Source organism: Saccostrea echinata, unplaced genomic scaffold (assembly GCF_033153115.1).
Source record: "Saccostrea echinata isolate AGI-Se365-2 ecotype Australia unplaced genomic scaffold, CSIRO_AGI_Sech_v1 ptg000025l, whole genome shotgun sequence".
Lineage (NCBI taxonomy): Eukaryota > Metazoa > Mollusca > Bivalvia > Ostreida > Ostreidae > Saccostrea > Saccostrea echinata.
Genome location: NW_026889774.1, coordinates 6,137,501 through 6,160,311, shown reverse-complemented (window position 1 = coordinate 6,160,311; position 22,811 = coordinate 6,137,501). Strand labels below are relative to the sequence as shown.

The 22,811-nt window shown below is 32.1% G+C and overlaps 1 protein-coding gene across 1 annotated transcript; it reads right to left on the bottom strand.

Moving 5' to 3' along the window:
- Positions 1-496: 496 nt before the first annotated feature.
- LOC133192842 (adhesion G protein-coupled receptor L1-like) lies at positions 497-17,177 on the bottom strand. Its single transcript, XM_061328848.1, has 23 exons — positions 17,144-17,177; positions 15,804-16,063; positions 13,558-13,726; positions 13,045-13,155; positions 7,359-7,462; positions 6,862-7,068; positions 6,647-6,715; positions 6,378-6,537; positions 6,005-6,136; positions 5,824-5,914; positions 4,774-4,900; positions 4,595-4,653; positions 3,793-3,922; positions 3,412-3,521; positions 3,187-3,286; positions 2,814-2,964; positions 2,636-2,702; positions 2,460-2,523; positions 2,260-2,354; positions 1,948-2,077; positions 1,774-1,815; positions 1,223-1,336; positions 497-1,023 (listed from the first exon to the last, which is right to left on the bottom strand). The coding sequence occupies exons 1-23, from the start codon at positions 17,175-17,177 to the stop codon at positions 502-504; spliced, it is 3,048 nt and encodes a 1,015-aa protein (XP_061184832.1). The 3' UTR covers positions 497-501.
- Between the last annotated feature and the right edge of the window lie 5,634 nt (positions 17,178-22,811).

Sequence of the window (22,811 nt, the reverse complement as noted above, 5' to 3'; positions counted from 1 at the left end):
CTGTCATTCTCACAACCATGTATCTATGAGTCAACTCTTTACTGTTGAACCCCTGACAAATTTTAATCGATATTCTATTGGTTTGCTTTTCTCATTGAGAAGCACAAATAGAGGCTTTCATAAATTGATATAAAAGGTAAATAGAAAGTAAGTAGTGGACACCTCACATTGCACGTGTTGTTTGTTACCGAAAGGTTTAATGTGATTGGTCGAGAGAAAAGAAAAACAATCAATATTTGTTATTTCTCCGAAAGACGTCGCTGCAGTCAGCTCGTAGAATAAATTAAGAATGAAATTTGTCAGGGGTCCAACGGCAACGAGTCAACTCAGGTCCCCCATGACGTTGTGAGGATGTACATCTATAAAAATTATGTTATTGAATATATTTTTTATTTTGTAGATGAAAGAGTTTTTCTAAAACCAAACCAATTCTAACACAAATAAGCAAGAGTAAATTTTTTATCTCCTCTTAATGCGAAAAGATCAAATGATGCCATTCGCCTATACCTCAAGTTTTCCATTTTCAATCGCCAAATTGTTCCTTAACTTGATATTATTGGCTTTTTCTTGAATTTCAGCTAGAAAACTCTTCGACCAGCTTTTGTCAATGGAAGTGAAGGGACTGTCGAAGTTCATCAACTTTACTCCGTGTGGACTAGTTGTGCCGAGTTTGCGTTCTGTTAATACCATATCATCATTGAAATGAACATGGTTCTCTCTGTCGCGTCTTTTCAACGGTTTGCTGTAAAGGTCTTCAATTGATTGTTGGGTATTCTGTTCAAAATGTCTCTGATGAAGGCTGTGTTTGGAATAGATGTCGTCTGCTGTCTGATAATGTGTGTGAAGCGCACGTAAATTGTTGACATTTTTCCAAGAGGGAATGCCGTCGCTAAACGAGCGAGTGAAAAACTCAGTCGGATGGTCGTATCCATAATTATCCCAGTTCGACTCCATCTTGGAAAATCTGTTGGTGGTTGGAGTTAATTTGTTGGAAAGAGACACATCGGTTAAAGACGTATCCGTCTACAAAATAGAGGTAAATTTTTGCAGTTCCGCCAATTTCCGAGGTGCAATTGAAAATCTACTTTTAGTCTAGTTCTATGCTACTTTGCTAAATGAATATACTTCAGAGAACACCCTTACGTGTATGAATACATTTTTTTGAGACAGCTTGGAACATACAATTTCCTAAAAAAGACAGAGAAGGCAGAAGGAAACCTACCGAAGATGATTTTCTGTTGTCTATCAATCTGTCTCTTTTGTTAGATTTGCCAAGAGAAGCTGACAAACTAGATCTGCTCTTCCGTTGTGATCTGCGCTCAAAAGCAGTCTTCACCTACATTTACGTTATGATTACAGGTGTGTAGAAGAAATGAAACAATGTATAGTCTAAAAATGTTAATGACTCAAATTAAGAGGCATAAAACACGATATTCCTTGCATTTATAGTTTTCAAAATAAAAACATGAATCGAAAAATATTTAGATGTACTGAATGTATTCAACTTGTATCAAAATTTTCAAAAATTAAAGATGACAAAAATTTATTACAGTGTATACCCATTTTAGAACATTAGTCAAATTTCAGTTGTGAAATCTGAGCCTTCAATTATTATGTCAGGAACTTGCATGTATATGTTAATCGTATTTATCACAAATATTGAAAAACAGCATGTCATATTTCATTGCTAAGATTTGAGACCTTGAATACTTTAGATGTAAATTATGTATTTTCTAAAAATCTTAATATCAACAGTAATTAAGAATTACTTACATCAGTACTCATCAGGCAATGGAACAGGAAAAAGAAAACACCCTAAAACAATATGAATATTTTCAAGAGTCAGAACTTAATTCAAGTAAAAGTTGGGTATATAGAAATGTGCAAAGAAATGCCCAGAGAGAGAGAGAGAGAGAGAGAGAGAGAGAGAGAAACACAAATTTGTACCTGAAGAGAGTTGAGGAATGTGAAAAGATATGTAAAGACAAGTGTGTCCTTGGAGTCAATAGAAAAAAATCCCAATGTCCAAGTCAGGCCGAGAATAGGAAGTAAGACAGCAGCTGCCTTAAGACCAGTTCTGTAAAAAGACAAGGTCTAGATAAATCTTTTAAACGTAATATTTTCTCAAAAAAGAAAACAAAATATGTGTCTAAATTCCTTAAAACATGATATGAAAAAGGATGTCCTTTTTTTTTTATAAACGAAAATTAACTTTCCTCCCTCTGTATTCTGGTTAAATAAGATGGGATTTATGTTTACCTAACGCCAGATCGTTCGTCCGTTCCAATTTTGGCAGACACCGAAATCGAACGCATCATAGTCCTCAACACAACGAATAAGACGATCGTGTTCAGCTTATAATGAGAAAAAAAAATATGTGACGAAAAAGAATAATCAACATATTTCATATAGGACAATAATATTAGAAAAATTAAATTTAAATGAAAGAATTTGGTTACCAAAATTAAAAGTCCCACGGCTGGCACAAACGCCACAAGCAAAACTTTTCGTGTTAACCAGCATCTGTGAAGATACAAAGTTAACTTTACTACGATTCATTTATCATCAGATGAATTTCAGCGAAATTTAATTAATTCATATGTACACTTTGTGGCACTTTTCGGCCTACACTCACACTGTTTTGGAACCGTACTCATCATGAAATATCCCAGCCGATATCCCTACTATCACCACAGGTAAACCTGTGTTTAAAAAGGTGTATTAAAGATTATTTATGTCAGTAAATGCAAATAATATCCCATCAAGCTACAAAAGCCTTCTGAAGCAATGTTTATACACTGTATTATACATACCCCAACCAAACGCCAGGTATTTTTTGAAATTCCTGTTTGTTTTAAAGACTTGCACGAGCATAACATAGAGATGGAAACCCTCGATCAACATCCAGCAAAACATACTCAGAAGAAAATAGTGTAGTAATATAGCCATGGACATACAGGCATACTGGAAGAAAATAGTTTAGTAATATAGCCATCGACATACAGGCATACTGGAAGACATTTTAAAACTTCATTAAAAAGGTCGTATAAAGAATGGATGAGTATAAAGCTCATTATTATATAATTATAATATAATTATAAGCTTAACGATTCCAAAGCACTCATTCATCTAGTATTAATGAAATGGTTATTGTTTTTAAAAGCAATCTATCTAAATGGCTCGTACCTTATTCTCTGTGCGATCTATCCCTATAAGGTATATTATTTGAACCATTATAATACTGATTGCAAGTTGTTCATGAATCTTGATTCTCTCTTTCTTCAGTCTTGAATTAAATAAAAAGATGATAAAATGAAAGGTATTATTCACTGGTACTGGTATTTATATATCATTTATTCGGAAAGATGATATCAGTCAGTATACATAGGTTAAGTGAATGTGAGAGTTTACCTGAAAAATTCAAAAATGACAACAGTGATGAGACATCCAATTATAGACAGACCACATCCTATATACGTCATGATTGTCAGAATCATAGAATTGTCATGGTCAATCTTACTCTGAAACAAGATGAGTAAATGTATATACCAGAAGTTCAAAACTTCTGCTCAATATATAGTGGAAAATAGTACTGTTGTCCCTTTTAATATCTTCTCTTGCTTAATTACTTAATTTCGTTAAAGTTTGATATATCCATGTCATTACTGAAATGCATACTTGCAAAATAGTAAATTGAAGAGTCAACAAGTTAAATCTCGGTGGTATGTTAGGAAAAGCAACCACTATTTCTAGATGCGTTTTCTAATGTCTTAAAATCAGGTTAAGTCATACCTGTACTTCAAAAACATCCATTAGGATAGCGAAGTTAGTCAAATGTGAACAAACACAAACTGCATGGGTTAGATTGCTTTGTAGGGGATCCAAATGGCACCCTTCTGGTGACCAACGATTTTCTATGGAACTAAACAAGATATTAATTATTGTGTGTATTCTTATATCCAGTATTTAAGGAATAACTGTCTTATTTTTTGGATTCATGATGTGATCAATCGAGTGGATTGCGTGACAATTTGCATAAACGCCGAAGGCGTTTATGCATAAAATTATCACGCAAGCCAATCGATTGATCATCGTCATGAATCCAAAAAATCTGACAGTTATTCCTTATATTTACATGCTCCTGATTCTGCAAATTCCCGTGCTAATAGCCCCGCTTCTGTCTCTATTTGTCCCGCCCCGCACGTGATTTTTTTTCTAACCGCGCCTATCGATGAACCAGTAGATTTATCTAGAAATCAAGTATTTTTACAATTTGCAATTTTATCTCGGACAAAGACATTGGAAATGTAAATATATAAGCATACACTATTGATCTTCCCTCTGATTTTTGTATTTTATCTTATATTCATTCTCTGATTCTCTGTATGACTATAGACTTCACAATAAAGAGATTTACTAGAGTACAAGATGGCAAGTAAATGATACTTGTTATATGTAACCTTAAAGCAACAGTTCATTCGCCCCCTTATTACTCATGATGAATTTGACTTATTCATTGCCTTAGACGTTCAAAATAGGAAAATGTTTTTTAATGTTTTTAAGTCAGAGATAATGAACTAATTAGAGATCATACCCATCTGTCATGTTGAGGGCAACACAGGTTCTCTGGTAAGAAGAGTTCCATGTCGTATTCTAAGAACATATAATAATATGTTATGGTTTTTTTGTTAAATGGAATATTTGAACTTATTGTACATATTTATATGATATTCACAGCTTAAAAGACTCCAAATACAAAATTAAAAAGCTTACATCTACACGAAAGACAATGGTAATAGGGTGCCTGAGATCTCGATAAGCAGACTCTGGAGTGTTCAACACTCGGGCCGAAACGATGTCGGAATTAATAAACTGACTTTGTCTGGAAATATTTAGATATCTGCAATATCAGAAAGAAGACATTTAACAAAATACAATCTGCCACATTCTTTAGAAAAATATACCTGAATAAGAATGCTAAAAAGTTACAATCTGTAAAGCATTACAAAATGCACTCTATTAAGGACCCTCTCTATACTAAATAAAAAGTTTTTTGGACATTGCGAAAATTATATAGGTGTAAATATTGAGCTTATTTATATTTTTAACATAGGGTGCCTTGCTTTTACTTCCAGGAAAAATGTTCAAAGTCAACAAAGTTTTAATGAACAGAAATTACTGTTGTTTAATTAAGTTGGGGAAAACATGCAGATGAATTGTTCAGTTCATTTATCTTGGCCTAACAAAATGTTAAGAATGCTTGAATTGATTAGAAATTGATTGATAAACTGTAGATTTCAATTATTTTAAAATAGATCTATGGACAGATTAACTACATAAAAATTCAACAGAATCGGAACTCTTTAGTGTGCAGTGCATAGAGGGTTCTTAAGGAAGATGTTCTTCAAATTTCATGACAACGCGCACCGTCATGGTAGCTCAGTCGGTAGAGCGCTCGCTCCGTGATCTGAAGGTCCTGTGTTCGAATCACGGCAGCGACTGACCTAAGTCGATAAAAAAAATAGGTAGCAACTGTTCCTTCGCCAAGTGCTCGGCACTTTGAAGTGAAAGTTGCGGGTCCTTCGGACGATACCTTAAAAACCGAGGCCCCGTGTCATGGTGGGCGTTAGCACGATAAAGAACGCTCACTGCTCAATGGCCCTAAGTGCCGAGTAAAGGTCTAAATTTGAAGCCCTTAATTCACCGGTATATGGTGACGTCTCTATATGAGTGAATAATTCTCGAATGGGACGTTTAACAACATACAATCAATCATGTCAACACGGTCAAAGTAACATACAGTATAGCAGCATTGCTACCTACATGTAGTTGTATTTCGTTTCTTCCTCTGCAGCAGAAGACAATATATTTGGAATAGTTGGAAATCGTCCAGTGTAAATCTGTATATATTTATCTACAAAAGGATATTTAATCATATATTACTATGTATAGTAAACGTTTTGCGTAGTAATATACTGTGATGATCTGAAACAATAAACTGTACCTTTTGTAGAACCAATAGCCGCTTTGAATACAGATGACGTCAGAATTAATCTGTCTGACTTGGCAGGACCGACGCTTAAATCTACTGTGTCATCACAAACAGCAACTCTCTCGTGAAATGATATTTCAAAATCTGTGAAAAAAAATCAGAACTCCTTAGAAAATCTCCTTACCAAAATTTATAGACTAAGTGTGCATTGTGAATACTATCAAATTTCAATACTTTCATAAAACAAAACAATGGATACACTTTGTAGCTAATGAGAATATTTATACTGATTAATATTGGCATATTTGCTAAACAAAATTAATTAAGGATAATAAAAGTCTCTCTCTCTCCCCCCTCTCTCTCTCTCTCTCTCTCTCAGCCATACCTATATTTTCATGTGAAACATTTATGCGATCATTGAGTGAGTAGTTATTGGCAGAACGGTATAATCGTTTCTTCATCATTGAGATTTTCTTTCTTGCGATGTGCGAAGACATAATCTCAACTGAATTTAGAATATTCAGAAATTTTCTTTCAACGGTTGACTGAAAAATGAAGATGATATAAAGTGTTTTAACAGGTTTTGGAATACTAATAAACATACAAAATCAAAATTTGAATTAAATTAATTTTATAGGAATTTGAAAATCTTACGAATGCCAATATTTTCCAAGTGTTTGTTGTTTCTGGATCAACGATTTCATTTACAGCCTTTCCATAGCCCTATAACAAATAAACTATAAAATTTTAAAAATTAGTTTTATGAAGCTAAATTTTACAAAAAGGGGGGTCTAGAATACTTTAGATTACTAGTACTTTATTTTGTATTCGAATTGTGTAGCTGCATCTTTATATGACTACTTGATTACCATTGCAATTTCTAACAAGGAATACTCGTGTACGGATGCATTTGCTGTTACATCTGAAATAGTCACAACGGTTCGAGTTGCCTCTGTTAGATCACCAGGATAAAGGGATGTGTTCGATTTCCTTTTGGCGATGACGTCAGCAAGACTTGATGTGACGTTCAGAATTGACGATGATGATACTACACTTTTATTTCTGAGTGACTCTGCCTAAAGAAGGGTTGAAATTTAATTGAGTTGCTTCTTATTTATATTTGATATCATAAATATTGTTCCTAATTTATCTCTATAATTAATTTTTTAATTCTTAAAGAAGTCTTTACACTCAAAATCTGAATATCTACAATAAATAAGAAAGTACATTAAAGGCACTGAATACCCATTTGCGATCAAAGATTATGTAAAATATCACCGTTCAAGAGAGACAAGAAGACGTAGACATCAATTAAACTAAACATTACAGTTAGAGCTACGAATTCTGATTTAGTTAAAATAGTTACCTCGTTGAAGATATTTTTCATCGCTAGACTGACACAGTGTTCCAAGTTTGGTCTTCCCCACTTCGGATAACCGTCGACATCAATGCACCTTCGAGACATATAACCTGGATAAGGAATCATTTGGAATTTATTTATTTGTTGAATACTATATATGCAAGATTTTATATTTCTGTCTCATAAGATTTGTCTCCAATCCTTTATTACCCTGCTGTAGCCTCGTAAGGTTGTTCTAAGCAATCAAATTTTTTTAAAATTATTTTTATCCTACGGTTAGTCGCCGCTAGTCATGCAAACGCAGACTGGTAAGTGTGACACTTTAAAAACAAAAAACAGTAAAAAAGAAAAAGAAAAAAAAAAACAAGCATGTCATAAACCCCCTTAAAAATACAAAATTAACAACACTTTTTAAAAAAATCTACACCCATATCAGGTTCACTTTTCTATATATCAGTGCTACTTGAACATTTAGTAACAGAATGCTGTGTTCAAATGTATACTGTAACTTACCCTCTGTTGAGTAGGGACGTTTACATGTAGTAACTGTTTCCAGGTGTAACGACGAAAAGTGACCCCTAGAATATTGACCGGGGATCATTTGTCTACATAGAAATTTTTTCCCCCTGGTCAATACTCTACGTAGGAAAATACCCACTTTTTTGTAGAAATTATGGCCTTAGAGTCATTTTTCTCCATGTGGATAGTATAAAAATGACGCTGTAGAATAATGATCCTGTGTCATTTTTTGACACAAGGAAAAAATACTGCATGGTTTTGGTAGGAAAATTCTTGTTAGGCAAAAACACAGGGGTTAAATCACGCAGCCTTATGATATGAAGTGTTCATTTCCAAAAGCTTTAAAGTTTAAATGACAAAATTAAAAGGTTATACTATAGTTTACCTTCAAAATGCAAGATGTTTTATCCACATTAAAAGAAAGCCTAACAAGGTTACAATGATGTTCTATCACTATTAGAGCAAGAATACATGGTCGTACATTCTTTTATTTGTTTTATTACATTTAATAAATTAAAATAAGTTTCCACAGTTGTAATTATTAAAAAAATCAAGATCATTTTCTGAGTCGGTGTAAGAAAAAGACACACATATATATATATATATATATATATATATATATAAAGAAATATCTTCCATAATTGTAATCCTCTTTGATTTTACTCTGGGAAAATAATGTGCAACAAATTAAAATATAGTCTTCCTTTTTTTTCTTTAGAAGTTATAAGAAAGGTTGACGTTTTGGAACCCTAGCCAAATAAATTTGCGTGAAAAGAATGGAAGATTGATAAGAAAATTCGATCTCGTAAATATCTTTGATTTTCTATGAATAAAGTCTCAAACTTTTTCTCATAAAAATATAGGGAAGATTACATTTTGTGAAAAATTAAAATAACACAGAACTAAATCAACATGCCTCTGACCTTCGATATCAGGGTCACAAAAAGTGATTAGTTAAAAATCTTTACCAATCTTTTGTCGTTTGTTAGTGTCAACAAAGTCTTTAACAAAATGAGGCTTTTTACATAAAAAAATTGATTGCTTATAAAAAAAAAGATGTGTTTGGTATACTAAAAATTCACACAAGTTTCTACAAGGTAGTATCGTCTTTTCCCTTTCTAGTTACATGTAAAAAAAATTACCAATAGAAAAACCTGAATGTTGCATTATGAAAAAAAGCTTCTCAGTCTAATTTACATGATATTTTCCTGAGTATGATTGGCAATATAGTGTGCAAAAAATATAGAACTGTACAAAAATGTATTGTAACACATTGTATTGGAATCAAGAACCATGCGAGATTCGTATAAGTGTATCTATAGTGGCGAGTTTTGAAGGAGTTACGGGGTTGTAACCCCTCTTTAAATTTGTTACATGTAGTAGCCTATAGGAAAGACATTCCCTTCTGGCCATGTACGTCTTTCCTATAAACAAATTAAGCGTTCTTGCTGTCTGAAACGAGGTTTAAAAATAGGATAAAAGTGAAGAAATCTTCTCCTTTCACCGAAAATCCTCTTATAAGGCTTTTATTTACATAATGCATATGTGCATTGTAATGCAGGCTGTTTTAAAGATTTACAAATTTTATCTCTTTAACGTTACGTGACTTGAGGAGAGCGGTATGCGCGACAGAGGCAACGTTGTAGCAATTTTTGAGCACACATTTTGAATGGCTCTCTTTTTTATTGAATGGAATGATTGTAATTTTCCCAGAAGGGCTAAGGCCTGTTATAAGGTTAACATTTACTCAAATTACACTGATGGCCCAACGGTAAATCTTATAATACTACCCATTCAAAAGCTATGGTTAGTAGAGTAGAACCATGCAAGAAGTAAAGGTTACATGTAGGTTTTATTAACAGTACACATTTGAATAAAGCAGCAAACGAACATTCATATGCAATGAGAAAATATGACATACCAGGTAATGCGTAGAACAACGAGGGAGTCATTATGCAAATGCATTTTGGCTAACATTCACGATATCTGAACTGGACAAAAATTATAAAAATATAATTAAACCGAATGCATGCAAGGGAAACGGATAGTGAATGTCAAACCCATATCACATACTTGATCAAATAAAGAATAATTTATAGACCTCCTCTCAGCATGTGGAAAATTTAGATACTTTTCATAACCGTACAACAAATGATAAGTAATATCCAACTGGGATTTCAAGCTGACATATCAATTTCTTTGCATGTTAGTAAACACAAAAGCATTGTTCTTCAAGCATATAAAAATCTTCTTCATTAAATACGCAAACAAACAACGCAATGATCTTATTGGGAGCTGAGAAGCAGTATTTTCTGCTGTGTGAAGTTATCGCCCATACAATTTGAAATTGCATTCATTTTTTGCATAAATAAACATTTCTGCTAAATTCTTTTTAAAGTAAAAAGATCAAGAATAAACATTTTATTATTTTTTTAAAATAACGATTAAAATTTTCTCCATTATTTCTTCATTATTTTTTATTTATTTATTTTATTGTAAAAAAAACTGTGAAACATGTACGTATCAGGCATATATGTAATTTATTTTACATGGATTAAGTGTTACTGAGACAGACGAACAAGAAATAAATAAAGAGAGAGTGGGGAGGGAGGCAGGGAAAGAGAGAGGCTGGGAAGAGAGAGGGGAGAGAGAGAGAGAGAGTTGGGCGAAAGACAGAGAGAGATTGGGCGGAGAGTGAGGAGAAAGACAGAGTGAGTGGTGGAGCGAGGGGGAGGGAGGGGTGATAGAGAGAAAAGGTGGAGACAGTGAGGTGATTTAGAAAAGGGGTGGAGAGAGGGAGAGTGGGGAGAAAGAGAGAGTAAGTGGGGAGGAGAGTGTGAGTGAATGCGTGGGAGAAGAGAGGGTGGGGAGGGGAGAGTAAGTAGTGTTACAATTTCATGTTAAAAATTATGTCAGTAGTTTTTGCATATACAACTGAGCTGTTTTTTTTGCATTTTTGATGTTGTAAATTAAGCTTTTCTGGTATGGGTACTGAAAAATTTACTCTTATTTTGACCCAGTTGATATCATACTTGTATATTTCTTCTACTTGTATGAAACAAGTTATTTTAACTTGAATGTGTTGCAAAAAAAAAATCATACCGCAAACATTGTATATGATGATAGTATTAGGAAGTGGCGTTAAGGCCAAAGTTTTTTTTCTTTTGGTTTACGATTCCGCCGACCCTAATTTTCACCAATCATGAAAATAAAAATGTTTTTGTTCAGACATATTTTTCCGGATTTTTCTCAGCTTCAGCTGAACTGGTGGGTTTTAAAATTTAGAATGCATCTTGGTCAAATAAGTGCTTATCAATATTGGAGACCTTTACAAACATTTAGGTGACCGTAAATACACACGTGCAAACAAAAAACGGCGGTTCTGTCATACAACAAGGTAATTCCTCACTGAAAGCAATGACACGCACTTAAAAGATTTTTTTCTGCATAAAAAAAGTGAATATCTTGGATGCATGATGCCATTCTCCAATTGCAATGTCTCAATTAGCTAAATTCAAACTGTAATATTAGAGAGTGCATGTCCAACCCTGTAACTGTTAGTATATAGGTCCCTGTCCTGACCTAGCAGACACAGATACACCTATTAATATAGTTTGGCCAATTTTGGTGTTGAGAGATACATCTTGGTTGAAGTAAAGCTGATTGGTATTTCACTGGATAAATTAATTCAAATATGTATTATAAATATTTGTTAATTTATACTGTAGAATTAAATTCAATATACAAATCTTTGCAAATTTCATACTCAATTGAGACCTGAAAGCCCTTTAAAAAGTAAATAATGAGCATTGCCTACTGTGCAGGTACAAAACAAAAATTTAAAGAAAAACTTGATTTAGAAATTTTATACTTTTGTGCCACAGGTTGAACAAATTTGATAGCTGATCCACTTATTATAATCTTTATTTCAACAATTACTTTTAATAGTTAAACAATTAAATTGTATTTCTTCAATCTATATTTAACTTAAATCTGAACCCTTAATTAATTTTAGTTTGTGGGGATACCGAGGTTTATAACTTATCACATATCACTGCAGAGCACATAAGAAGTTATACTTTCATGAACCAAGCACTGCATGATTGACACAAAGATCAGAACTAAATGAAAATGACATTCAGTCTAAAGTTAGAAACGAATTAAAATTAAATAAAAAGAGCTATGTGATCTAGAACAATAGAGCTTAAAAATACTATTGGTGAGTATTAATTTTATATTAAAATCACCATTGCTGGTATTTTAAAAGGAAATTGTTGAATTCTAAGTTATTTTTATTTTTATTTTTCGACCACCCAATGCATTTTTTGAGACAGAAAATCGTAAACCAAAACAAATAAAAACTTTGGCCTAAGGAGGGAGAATATACTTTGCTCCAAACATACATTTGAGAGTATAAAAAAATCGGGAGACGCAGTTATCTCTGGGCCTTCGCCGACCATCCCCCAACCATTGAATGAAAGCGTATCTCATTTCTAAAGGTTTTATAGTAAAATTTGTCTAATCCGGACACCACTGATTCCATAGAAAATGGCCGGATTAGGCAACATTCCGGATTAGACAACATTTAAAACAAATGAATTTACTGAAATGGACTTAAAGTTAACATCGTATTAAGCAAGATTTCGGATTTTACATCCGGATTAGACAAGTTTTACTTGTATTATATAATATAGTTAAAAAGTAGGGGGTCATATTTCTATGGGGTTCATTTTTCAACGTGTGTGGAGTTGTAGAATTACCAGCCTGAAAGGGTTTTCTACGGTGGAAAAATGACCCTACTTGCGGTAGAATGTTGACCGCGGTTCACTTTTTCACGTAGAAATTTGACCCTCCGGTCAATATTCTACGGGGATCACTTTTCGTCGTTACATCGGCACATGAATGCTGTGTTCCATTGTATACTGTAACTTACCCTCTGTTGAGTAGGGACATTTAGTAACTGTTTCCCGGCACATGAATGCTGCGTTCCAGTGTTTATAACTGTAACTCTAACTTACCCTCTGTTGAGTATGGGGATTTAGTAACTGTTTCCTGGAACATGAATGATGTGTTCCAATTATAACTGTAACTGTAACTTACCCTCTGTTGAGTATGGGCATTTAGTAACTGTTTCCCGACACATGAATGCTTTGTTCCAGTGTATATAACTCACCCTCTGTTGAGTAGGGACATTTAGTAACTGTTTCCCGGCACATGAATGCTGTGTTCCAGTGTATACTGTACTCATCCATTACAGTTTTCTCTTCAGCACAGAACTTCCCAACTTCAAATAAAAATCCCAGTCTGATCGTTTATAATTCAATTTTTTTTTTCTTATATTTAGACAACACACATTAGCATTTTGCAATTTCAATTTCACAACATGGTAAGTCAAACTGATTCCATAAGCTCAAATACAATGTACTTCTGTCATACAGAGTTGTTAAATTTAATTTTATAGGAATTTTAGAACAGGGGTGTGATTGGTTATAAGCCAAGGGTTGTATGATTTTTAAATTTCCAGTTAAGGTTATGAATTGAAATCACCAAACTTTCATCTTATTTTTAATTAACTCAAACTCAAAATGTTAACATATTTCGTAGATCTGTACAGATCATACCAAGACCCAAAACAAATCTGCAAAAAACTCTCTCTGTGGCTATTTATAGGTTTGGGTTTACTAACCTTCATATTTTAGACTGAAGTTAGAGTCTTTAATAAATGCAGTATCAACTTGAAACTGAATCAACAATGAATTGCTTGATGATATAGATGTGGTCATATTCCTGCGAATGTCCTCAAACTGCCCAGGTGCAATACAGAATGTTCCATTTTGCCCCATAAGGTCAAGAACCTATTTTTAAAAAAATTAAAAAAAAAAAAATTGCAAGCCTTTTTTCTCTTTTTGCAATATATTGCTAAACTAAGTTGTTTCATTTGATTGATTTTTTTTTAATGGACTAAATTTTTTTTTAACTATATTTATTTGACAGTACTGGTTTTTGAACGATAATATTCCTCTCAAGGAAAAAAGAAATACAGTGTAAACATAATTATTAGATCTTTCTTTGTATACTGTTGAAGATAAACATTTGGGTAATTTGTTTGATTCCACCGATGAAAACTTAGTATTAATTTTTCTTTCGAAATTCATCAGTCTTATGTTACATAGCTTGTTATATGCTATGGGGGAATAATAAAGATATACAAGTACTTTCTTATCTTTCAGTACGCTTTCCAAAATAAAGATAAAAATTGATTTAAAGAAAAATATTATAATTTTTGTAATATGAAACAAATAGCCAATGAAATGCATTTTATTTTTGACTGCAAGTGTGTGTAAAACTTTTTTCATGTCTAACAAAACAAAATAAAATGATTAGACATAAGTACTAGATTGTAGATTCAGTGATACTCAAAATATTTTTAAATTCAGTGAATTCATGCCAACAATGGAAAAAAATTGTATCTTTATACTTTGATGACTAACAATTGAAGTATGTAATTGTACATACATGTACATATATGTTGTACAGGTAGCTCAAAATAAATGTGTGTTATTTAAGGAATGTTTTTAAGTTTTATGCTAGTTATTGGTGTGTAAATCACACAGACTTGTAACGTAGGCATATTTCATGAAGCGCGCTAGCGAAAAATATGCCTACGTGCAAGTCTTTGTGATTTACACACCAATAATTCACACTAAACTTAAAAAAACATTTCTTATATTTACATTTTACATGTTTAAAAGCGCCAAAAATATACTCGGTGTTTGAATTATTCACTGCCCTATTTCGTTACATTTGTAGCCTCAATGTGACGTCACTTTAGCGCGAGTTTCTCCTTGCATATTTCTACGCGTGAGTATGAACGAAAAGGGCATTCAAATCAATTTCACAGTTGGCTTAGTAGAAAAACACAGCAAATGTAAATACATGTATTAATAAATGTTAATTTTTGTCTTGGTGGTGAATATCAAACGATATTCACCACGAAGAGAGTCCATAATTGTATAGTATTTACCTGTGTTTCAAAGTTTGTTTTGGTATTACTGTATAATATTGATATTTGATATAAGTTATACTTAATTTTGTACTTAGTATTGACACACGTATATATTGTCTTTTTCCTTGTCATCTTGATTTAATAAACTCGCACTGGGGATTACATGTACAGCCATTGACAGCCTACTGTGTACCTAACATAGCAGTAAGTAGCATTTTTATCTTTCTACACCTTTGGTGTACATATTTTACACAGCGATATTAATTTTTTAAATTTTCAAATCAGTTGTATTTTTATCATTTCAAGTTTTATAACTTAATGAAAAGTTAACACTGAATTTCAATGAAGTTTTATTCTTAATGATAAAAGCCTTTTCAAACTTCAAATCTGTATGGTTGTTTGTTGCTTAATATCTTGGTTGAACCATAATATCAGAGAAAACCTTAGTGCGAGGCATGCAGGAATATGGACATAATTTATTATCGATCTGACTGCCCTTCTTTATTTATCTAAATATACTAGTATGTACATATTTTTCTCGATTTTTTTAAATAAATACAGTACCTCTTTCTACATATTTATTTACTTAATTTTTTGTACCTCATGTGCCATTATATAAATAGTGTTAGAGAATAAATTGAACTTGAACTAGTAATTTAAAAAGAAAGATAAATTGTTTTTATACCAAATGATGACTAAGTAAGGCGAAACATTTCTAAAACATGTAAATGTTGCTGGGATCTCTCAATATGTGCCCAGACTGCACTCAAATTAAGCAGACTAATTAGGTCCCGAGTTCAAAGAGGAATGAAAGTAAATATAACTATAGAGAGAAGACGAGCATTATAATTGGCATCAAGACACCTTTTTGAAGACGATCAATAGAGAATTGCTATCAAAAAAGGGAAATGACCGAAATGGCTGACCTTTAAATTGCTTTTCCGCGACTCACAAGATATATCTGCTGTTGGATTCAGGTTGTAAGGCCAACCTGTGAAGTATGTTACATTTATCAAAGTGTTTTTTGGACTTTTGATGTTCCACTGATGGTGTTGGATCCCGCTTTCTGAATAACTTCTGTAATCCACTGTTATATATTTATCACTAACATTCTGAGTAAAGTCTGTGGCGTTGAAATGAATTTCATAGAAAGGAGTATTTTGCAGACTATCGTTGTTGCACAAATCTGTAATTAAATGTTTCAACATTCAAATAGCTATGGATTAAAGTATATCATGTGTTAACGTAAAATTCTAGGATGATTTTTTTTTCTAGATCAATGTGTCATATTGTTGGTACCGCCAATGTATTGTAAAACATGAATAAACACAATATAAAAATGAACTTTAATTCCTTATGATAAATTAGTACAAAACAAAAGATTGAACATCTGCAAAATAATGCTCTTTCGTTTTTGTTTTTTTTTTTAGATAAAAAGATTAATCAGACATTATAATATTTAAAATAGCTTTATTTCAGAATTAATATTACAATTAAAGCTTTCTCCCTTCTTTACTTACAGCAAAAAAAGCATGGTAAGAGAATGAGTATGATATATCTCGTGGGCGTGGCAAACATATTGGATATAATCTGAAATATACATAATACCTACATGTATAATAAAATATAGTCATAAGTACATGTATATATAGTCATAAGAAGTAGTAAAAATACCCATATATTAGAAGTTCTTCGAAAAATGGGGAGTTGGAACACATAAAAAAAAATGAAAGGAAACTAAAAAAATGATAAAAATTATTTAATAATAAATCGTATTATGTGAAAAGAATGTTTTTTTGATTTTTTTTCTGTGAATAATACATATTGCATCATCAATACTCTGCCAATGAGATTTTATTTTTAAAAAAGAATTGAGCGTTATTTTGTTAGAGAATTTAACAAGTCATGGAGTGTATGTCACTCTAACTCAAATATATTATGGTGTGACTTTAACATCGTTCTTCAATATCTAAGCTTCAATGGCAGTAGGGCAAACTACGATCGAAATTGCATGCAAACACACTTTTATCGCAAAAACCTATCATTACGTCGGTTAGTGTCAAAACAAAACGACAAAACAGAGCCTTAAAGATGGCCAACTAATTGCACATAATCATCTTCTGAAAAATGAAAGTGTTTAAGAAGTCTCCATGACTATCTCGTTTCGTCAGCTCCAGATCATCTCGGATCTTTAAACATTTGGTCAACACTGGTATTTCCGATTATTTATGTAATGAAGTCCGCTTGACAAACAACCCTTATTTACACTTGACAGTGACACTCCGTAAACACAGAGACATTCCGAAACATTAGCTCCCGTCTTTACTGTTTAAGTGCCTTTCACTAAGTTTGCTCATTTAACTGTATCCTTCTTTGCTCACATATCTGATACATGTAGTCTTACTATGTCAAGACTTTGATATTTTATTTTTACATCCCATTGTCACTCCTTTGATTAGCTTTGGTGCCAACTATACCTAAACTGTACTTTTATCCTCATGTTCATGTACGGAAAATTAATTTGCTGTTGTATATAATTGTGTTACTCGCCTACAGCACTTAAAAATTTTGATTTTAAAAATGCAGCATTATCGAAATACATAATTATGGAAGTACACTTCCCAATTTACATTATTAAATATTTCTTATGAAGTGAAGTCAAATAAAGATAATGCTTAAAATTCTTACGTTGGGAATCAGTGATGGTCAATGATAAGAAAATAAAGATTAGTAAAATAATTTGACCCAATACATGTATATAGCATGGTTGGGAAAGATAGTGATTAATTTTGAAGTATCAATTAAAATATGCACAGGTATTTAAGTCAACTACATGTATGCCAAAAACAATTTCAACTTTTCAACAATTTCCAATTAAGCAACCTAGATATGAATGAGAAGAAGTTTGATAGACCATGACCCAACTTCATCTCCACTACACCCTGAATGGAAATACTTCTAATCAGATTCTGTGTGCCAAAAACTTCGTCAATACGCTGAAATCGACTGGAAAGTTAAAAATACAATCATCTCTAAAATAAAGGACATATATTTCCTTAAAATCTAATCGCGAAACAGAACCGTACGTTACATCAAATATTTCAAAACAAGAAGGTTCAGCCCTGGCACAGCTTAGATGTGGCATTCTTCCTATTCGTTTAGAAACTGGTCGTTAATTTGAACCTTTAAGTGAAAGGACGTGTGTTTTCTGTTCAAGTTCGTCTGTCGAAGATGAAAAACACTTCTTATTAGATTGTCAAATTTATGATAATATATAAGGAAAAAATATTTTGATAGATTATATAATGATCACCCAAATGGTAATGATACTGATTATTTATTCAAAGTTTTAAATCAAAATTACCAGACAAAGTTAGCCAAATTTGTACATACAGCCTTTAACCAAAGAAAAAATCGTCTGCATGTGTAAATTTATATTTAATGGAAAAGTGACTTATAGGTCTAGTGGGCCGGGTGCAGTTTGTTTTAGTTTAATGTTTATTTTGTTCACGGTGTAAATTACAATGTTTATAATGCACAATGTCACTCTAATAAATGATTACTTACTTACTTACTATAATCAAGAGTAGATTGGTGCTGTTTCAAAACAAATCTGGGTACGAAAAGAAGTGAAAAGCCTTCCCATTAACCTTAGACCAGAGTTGGTAATGTGCAATGATCTTCAAGTAGTTTAGATTTAAGGTTTGAAAAAATCATTGCTTGGACCCAAGATGAGCCACCTAGGGGGTCGGTTTTACAAAGGTTTATACATTTAGGAACTTCTAAAAAAAACCAACATGGTCATGAAAATGCATAAAACTAATATGCAACCATTCCCATGTGTGTAAATAACTTTGTAGATATCATGCATGGGAAATATTATATTTTTATTTAAAAGATTCCCTAAAACGTCGATAATATTTGCATATAATAATGTATAAATGAGAAAACGATAATCAGATGGATTTTATGTACGCTAATATTAAACTTCTCTCTCGAATGATTTCATTGGTATTAAACAGTAGAGAATTTAGGGGACATACGGCCTTCCATATTTCACCTCGATTTTTTTCCCCTGGAAAAAGTGTTTTTTTTTTTAATTTTTTTACAAAATGGTTAGGGGATTTTAAAAAAATGATCATTAAAACAGAGAAACTCCGCATTTTTAATTCAAGCCGTTGTGACTATTTCTTATCAAACTTTTTTTTTTGCTGCTTCTTACTCGAATTTATGGGTCCATCCCATTTTATCGTACATGCTTGATGGTATTGGAAAATGTCTTACCTTTTGCTCTTTATGCAACTTCAGGTCATCATCAGTTTTGTCGCAGGGCAAGATTTACACTTCGAAATGCTGCAGTAGTTTTTAATATCTATAAAATGTAAATATATTGGTTTGTTTATTTACTTTCCAAAGTATCACTTTTAATCGAAACAATTCATTTGTTTAGCAATAATTAAAGTTCATATTCATATTTGTATGAGTATAATAATACTTATCCCTTATAAATGATCGAGTATTTGTGTAAAACACTTTGATGAGCAAATAAACTTGCATGCTGACGAACTAGTAGTTAATTCGTGTCGACATATATAAGATACATATTAGCATAATTAAATGTATCTGATATTTTGTTATACCTGTAAATAAAACAAAAATACGGGGACGTTGACCCTTTTTTGTTGAAATAACTTTTGTTACTTTGTCAACATAACTTTAAGTTACATGTAAATATGTCGACACAAATAGTAACGTGCCGATATTAGTAAGTTGCAAGGTAACATTAATAAGTAGATTTGAACCTAAATATATAATTGATTTTTAAAGTGTAAAGAAAGTTAAACAATTATCTTGCGGGTAATACTAAATAAATAACATCTTGCAAGTTCAATGTAAGATTTCACTACTGGCCACTCGTTGTTTTTTTTGTTGTTTTTTTTTATGAATGTTAAATGTATTTTGTTCATTTTTTTTTTCCTTTTTTAAAATTTTTATTTTAAAATAATATGTATATATTTAATTTAAAAATGTCACTCTTGCTATATCAATTATATATTCCATTTCATAATACCCTGTACGTGAATTTACATGTATTGTCTTGGGAGCTACAAAACGATGTTTGTACAATTTTTCCTTGTTCTTACGATTTTTATCTAGCATGTGCAAAATGACATTTCTAGCATGCACATTTTCAGAATGGTTTAGACATACACATGTATGCATTTTTCAGTATGGTTCCCATTAGAAAGGATAATATTATTTGAAATTCTGTATCAATCGTTTTTGTTACTCATCCCAATACAATAATTAGATCATATTAAATCAAATGAAAGAATTCATGCTCAAAACTATTCATCAAACATGATCATAATTTTTCATTAAAATTAATTCGGAGAGTTTCTTTAATAATTCAAATGTAATAAGTGTTCTCATAAAAACACAAACGTGAAGATATCGAAAGACTACCGATCGCATGATTAATTAATTATCTTGATAAAAGTTAACTTTTTAAAATTTTGATTAAGAATAGAGAGGTCTCCAATAAAAGACAAATGTTAGTTTTCTCCTAACTGCAGCTCTATATTTTTTTAAGCATAAAACATATTTATTGATGAGAGAGAGAGAGAGTTAACTTCATTAACATTCTAATAGCAACTCATTTTACTTTGTTTAAATATAATGGACAAAATTCGCAACATTACTTAAATATTTTTAAACCGGGTGTGATGCAAAAGCACCGAAATTAAGAGAAAAATTACACATGCATCACTGCTATTTCTTAGTAAGGCGAATATTTAAAAGTTTATTTTATGGACTATTTATCACAAAAAATGAACTGAACTGAATTGTTCGATTGACAAATATCAAATCATAATGTAATTCTCAGTCACTAAAAGGGTTCATCTTTAACGAAAAAAAGTTTGAAATAACCATACCGAAATCAATGTTCCCACGTTTGTTTAAAAAAAAATGTAATCACTTTTTCTTTTGATTCATAAATACCTATCTGTCCTCAAATTAACCCAGTATTTTTACTTACATGATTTTTGTCGGTTAAATCTCCGCTAGGCTGAGGAAAATACCAATGTACAATGAATTCCGTTATCTTGTCCTGCGTCTTGAGTTTATCGTCTGCCTCTTTGATCTAAGTCAACAGAGCGCTTCCGTAAACGATGTTTGGCCAGAAACTCCCTTTGGTATCAGCTATGTTTAAAACATTACTGACTTCGTTGAATCATAATCATCAGATTTCAAAAACTGTCATTTAGTACGTGCTCCAAGACAGGTTCTTAATTAATATTTATATGAAAATATATGGACATATATTTATTATTGTGCAGTTTAGTTATTTTATCTCAAAATAAAATGTATACGGCGAGTACATCTAATTAAAACTAATGCACAATGTAATCAAACATTTCAGCAGGAAGAATGGGAGTTCACCAAAATTTTGTTTCTTTTGTTTTAAAACGAGCATTAATTATTGATTCCACGGGATGCTTTTCTTTGGAAAGGGGGGGGGGGGGGTTCTACGAAAGGTAGATAAATCTTTCTTTTTTTTTTTTTTTTTTTTGCTTCGACCTTTCTTCAGAAACATTTTTGCTATCGGATTTTTAATAAGATGCAATGCAAATGAAAAGTGCTCATCTAAAAATATAATAATAATACCCTTCAAATATTTAAAATCGAAATAATCTACTCCTTTCAAAAATCCCTCAATACGTTACATGTATACGGTTCCACGATTGAAAGAATTGACATATCGTCGAAGTCGCTCGGTAACCAATTATCCGGGGGATGAAATAGCTAAGCTACTGTGAAAATGACCTGCCTAACTTCATATCATTCCTGTGTAGTTGAACCATCGAGTATAATGGCATTATAATTTAAATAAATTCATTTTTTATTTATAAATGAACTACTATTTCCAGTTTTGTGTTTGAATTGAGATAATGAATTCGGAACAAATCCAAAAGCAATCTACGGGTACTAATAAAGTACATTCAAACCTTTAGCAATTGTTACTTGTATAGATAATAAGCTGAGTTTTTGGTATGTTTATATACATGTATATGACTTACAGATCATGTTTGTTGATTGACCAATTTTCAGGAAAGTTCTTTCTTTAAGACTTTGAAAAATTCTAATTATTTCCCGTTTTTCTGACCTTTTACCCCTAACTGAGCTGAAAGCTCAAGTGAGCTTTTTTATTACATTGTCTGGCATCCATCTGTCTGTCTGTAATTAATTTTTCAATTTTTCAAATTATTCTACAGAGGCATTGTGCCATTTTTAACCAAACTTGCCACGAAACATCCTTGGGTGAAGGGAATTCAAGTTCGTTCAAAATAAGGACAACATGCATTTTCAAGGGAGATAATTAAGAATATGTGAAAATATGGTGGCATCTTTTTTAGGCCTGATATCTTCTTAAAAACCACTGCCACAGAAAGGATGAAATATATGTTCTAAAACTTCCTGATGTTGTGTAAATTCAAATTTGTTCAAATCATGGCCCAAAAGGATAGCATCGTGCCACACAAGGACATCAAAATTTTACCTAGGATTGTATAGAAAACAATTTAATATTTCAAAAATGTTTTTCTACCATGAATACTAGTAGTGATACGGTTCCAGGAATTTTTTTTTCCAAGGGGGGGGGGGGGTCCACCCCAGTGAAAAAAAATTCCAACCCAAAAATTTCATGACAAGCAGAAAAAAAAAATAAGTCCCTTCCCATACATATTAAATCCAGAAAATTTCTTGACAAGCAAAAATAAAAAAATCTTGACAAGTAAAACCCATTTTCCAAACGTGAAAAACACCTATTTCGTGGTGGTGATGGTGGGGTCTACGTTTTCTAGGGGGTCCAAAGTGTTTTTTATTTGCTTCAGTATATACTTTTGATAACTCTGCAAATTCCCGGGGGAATT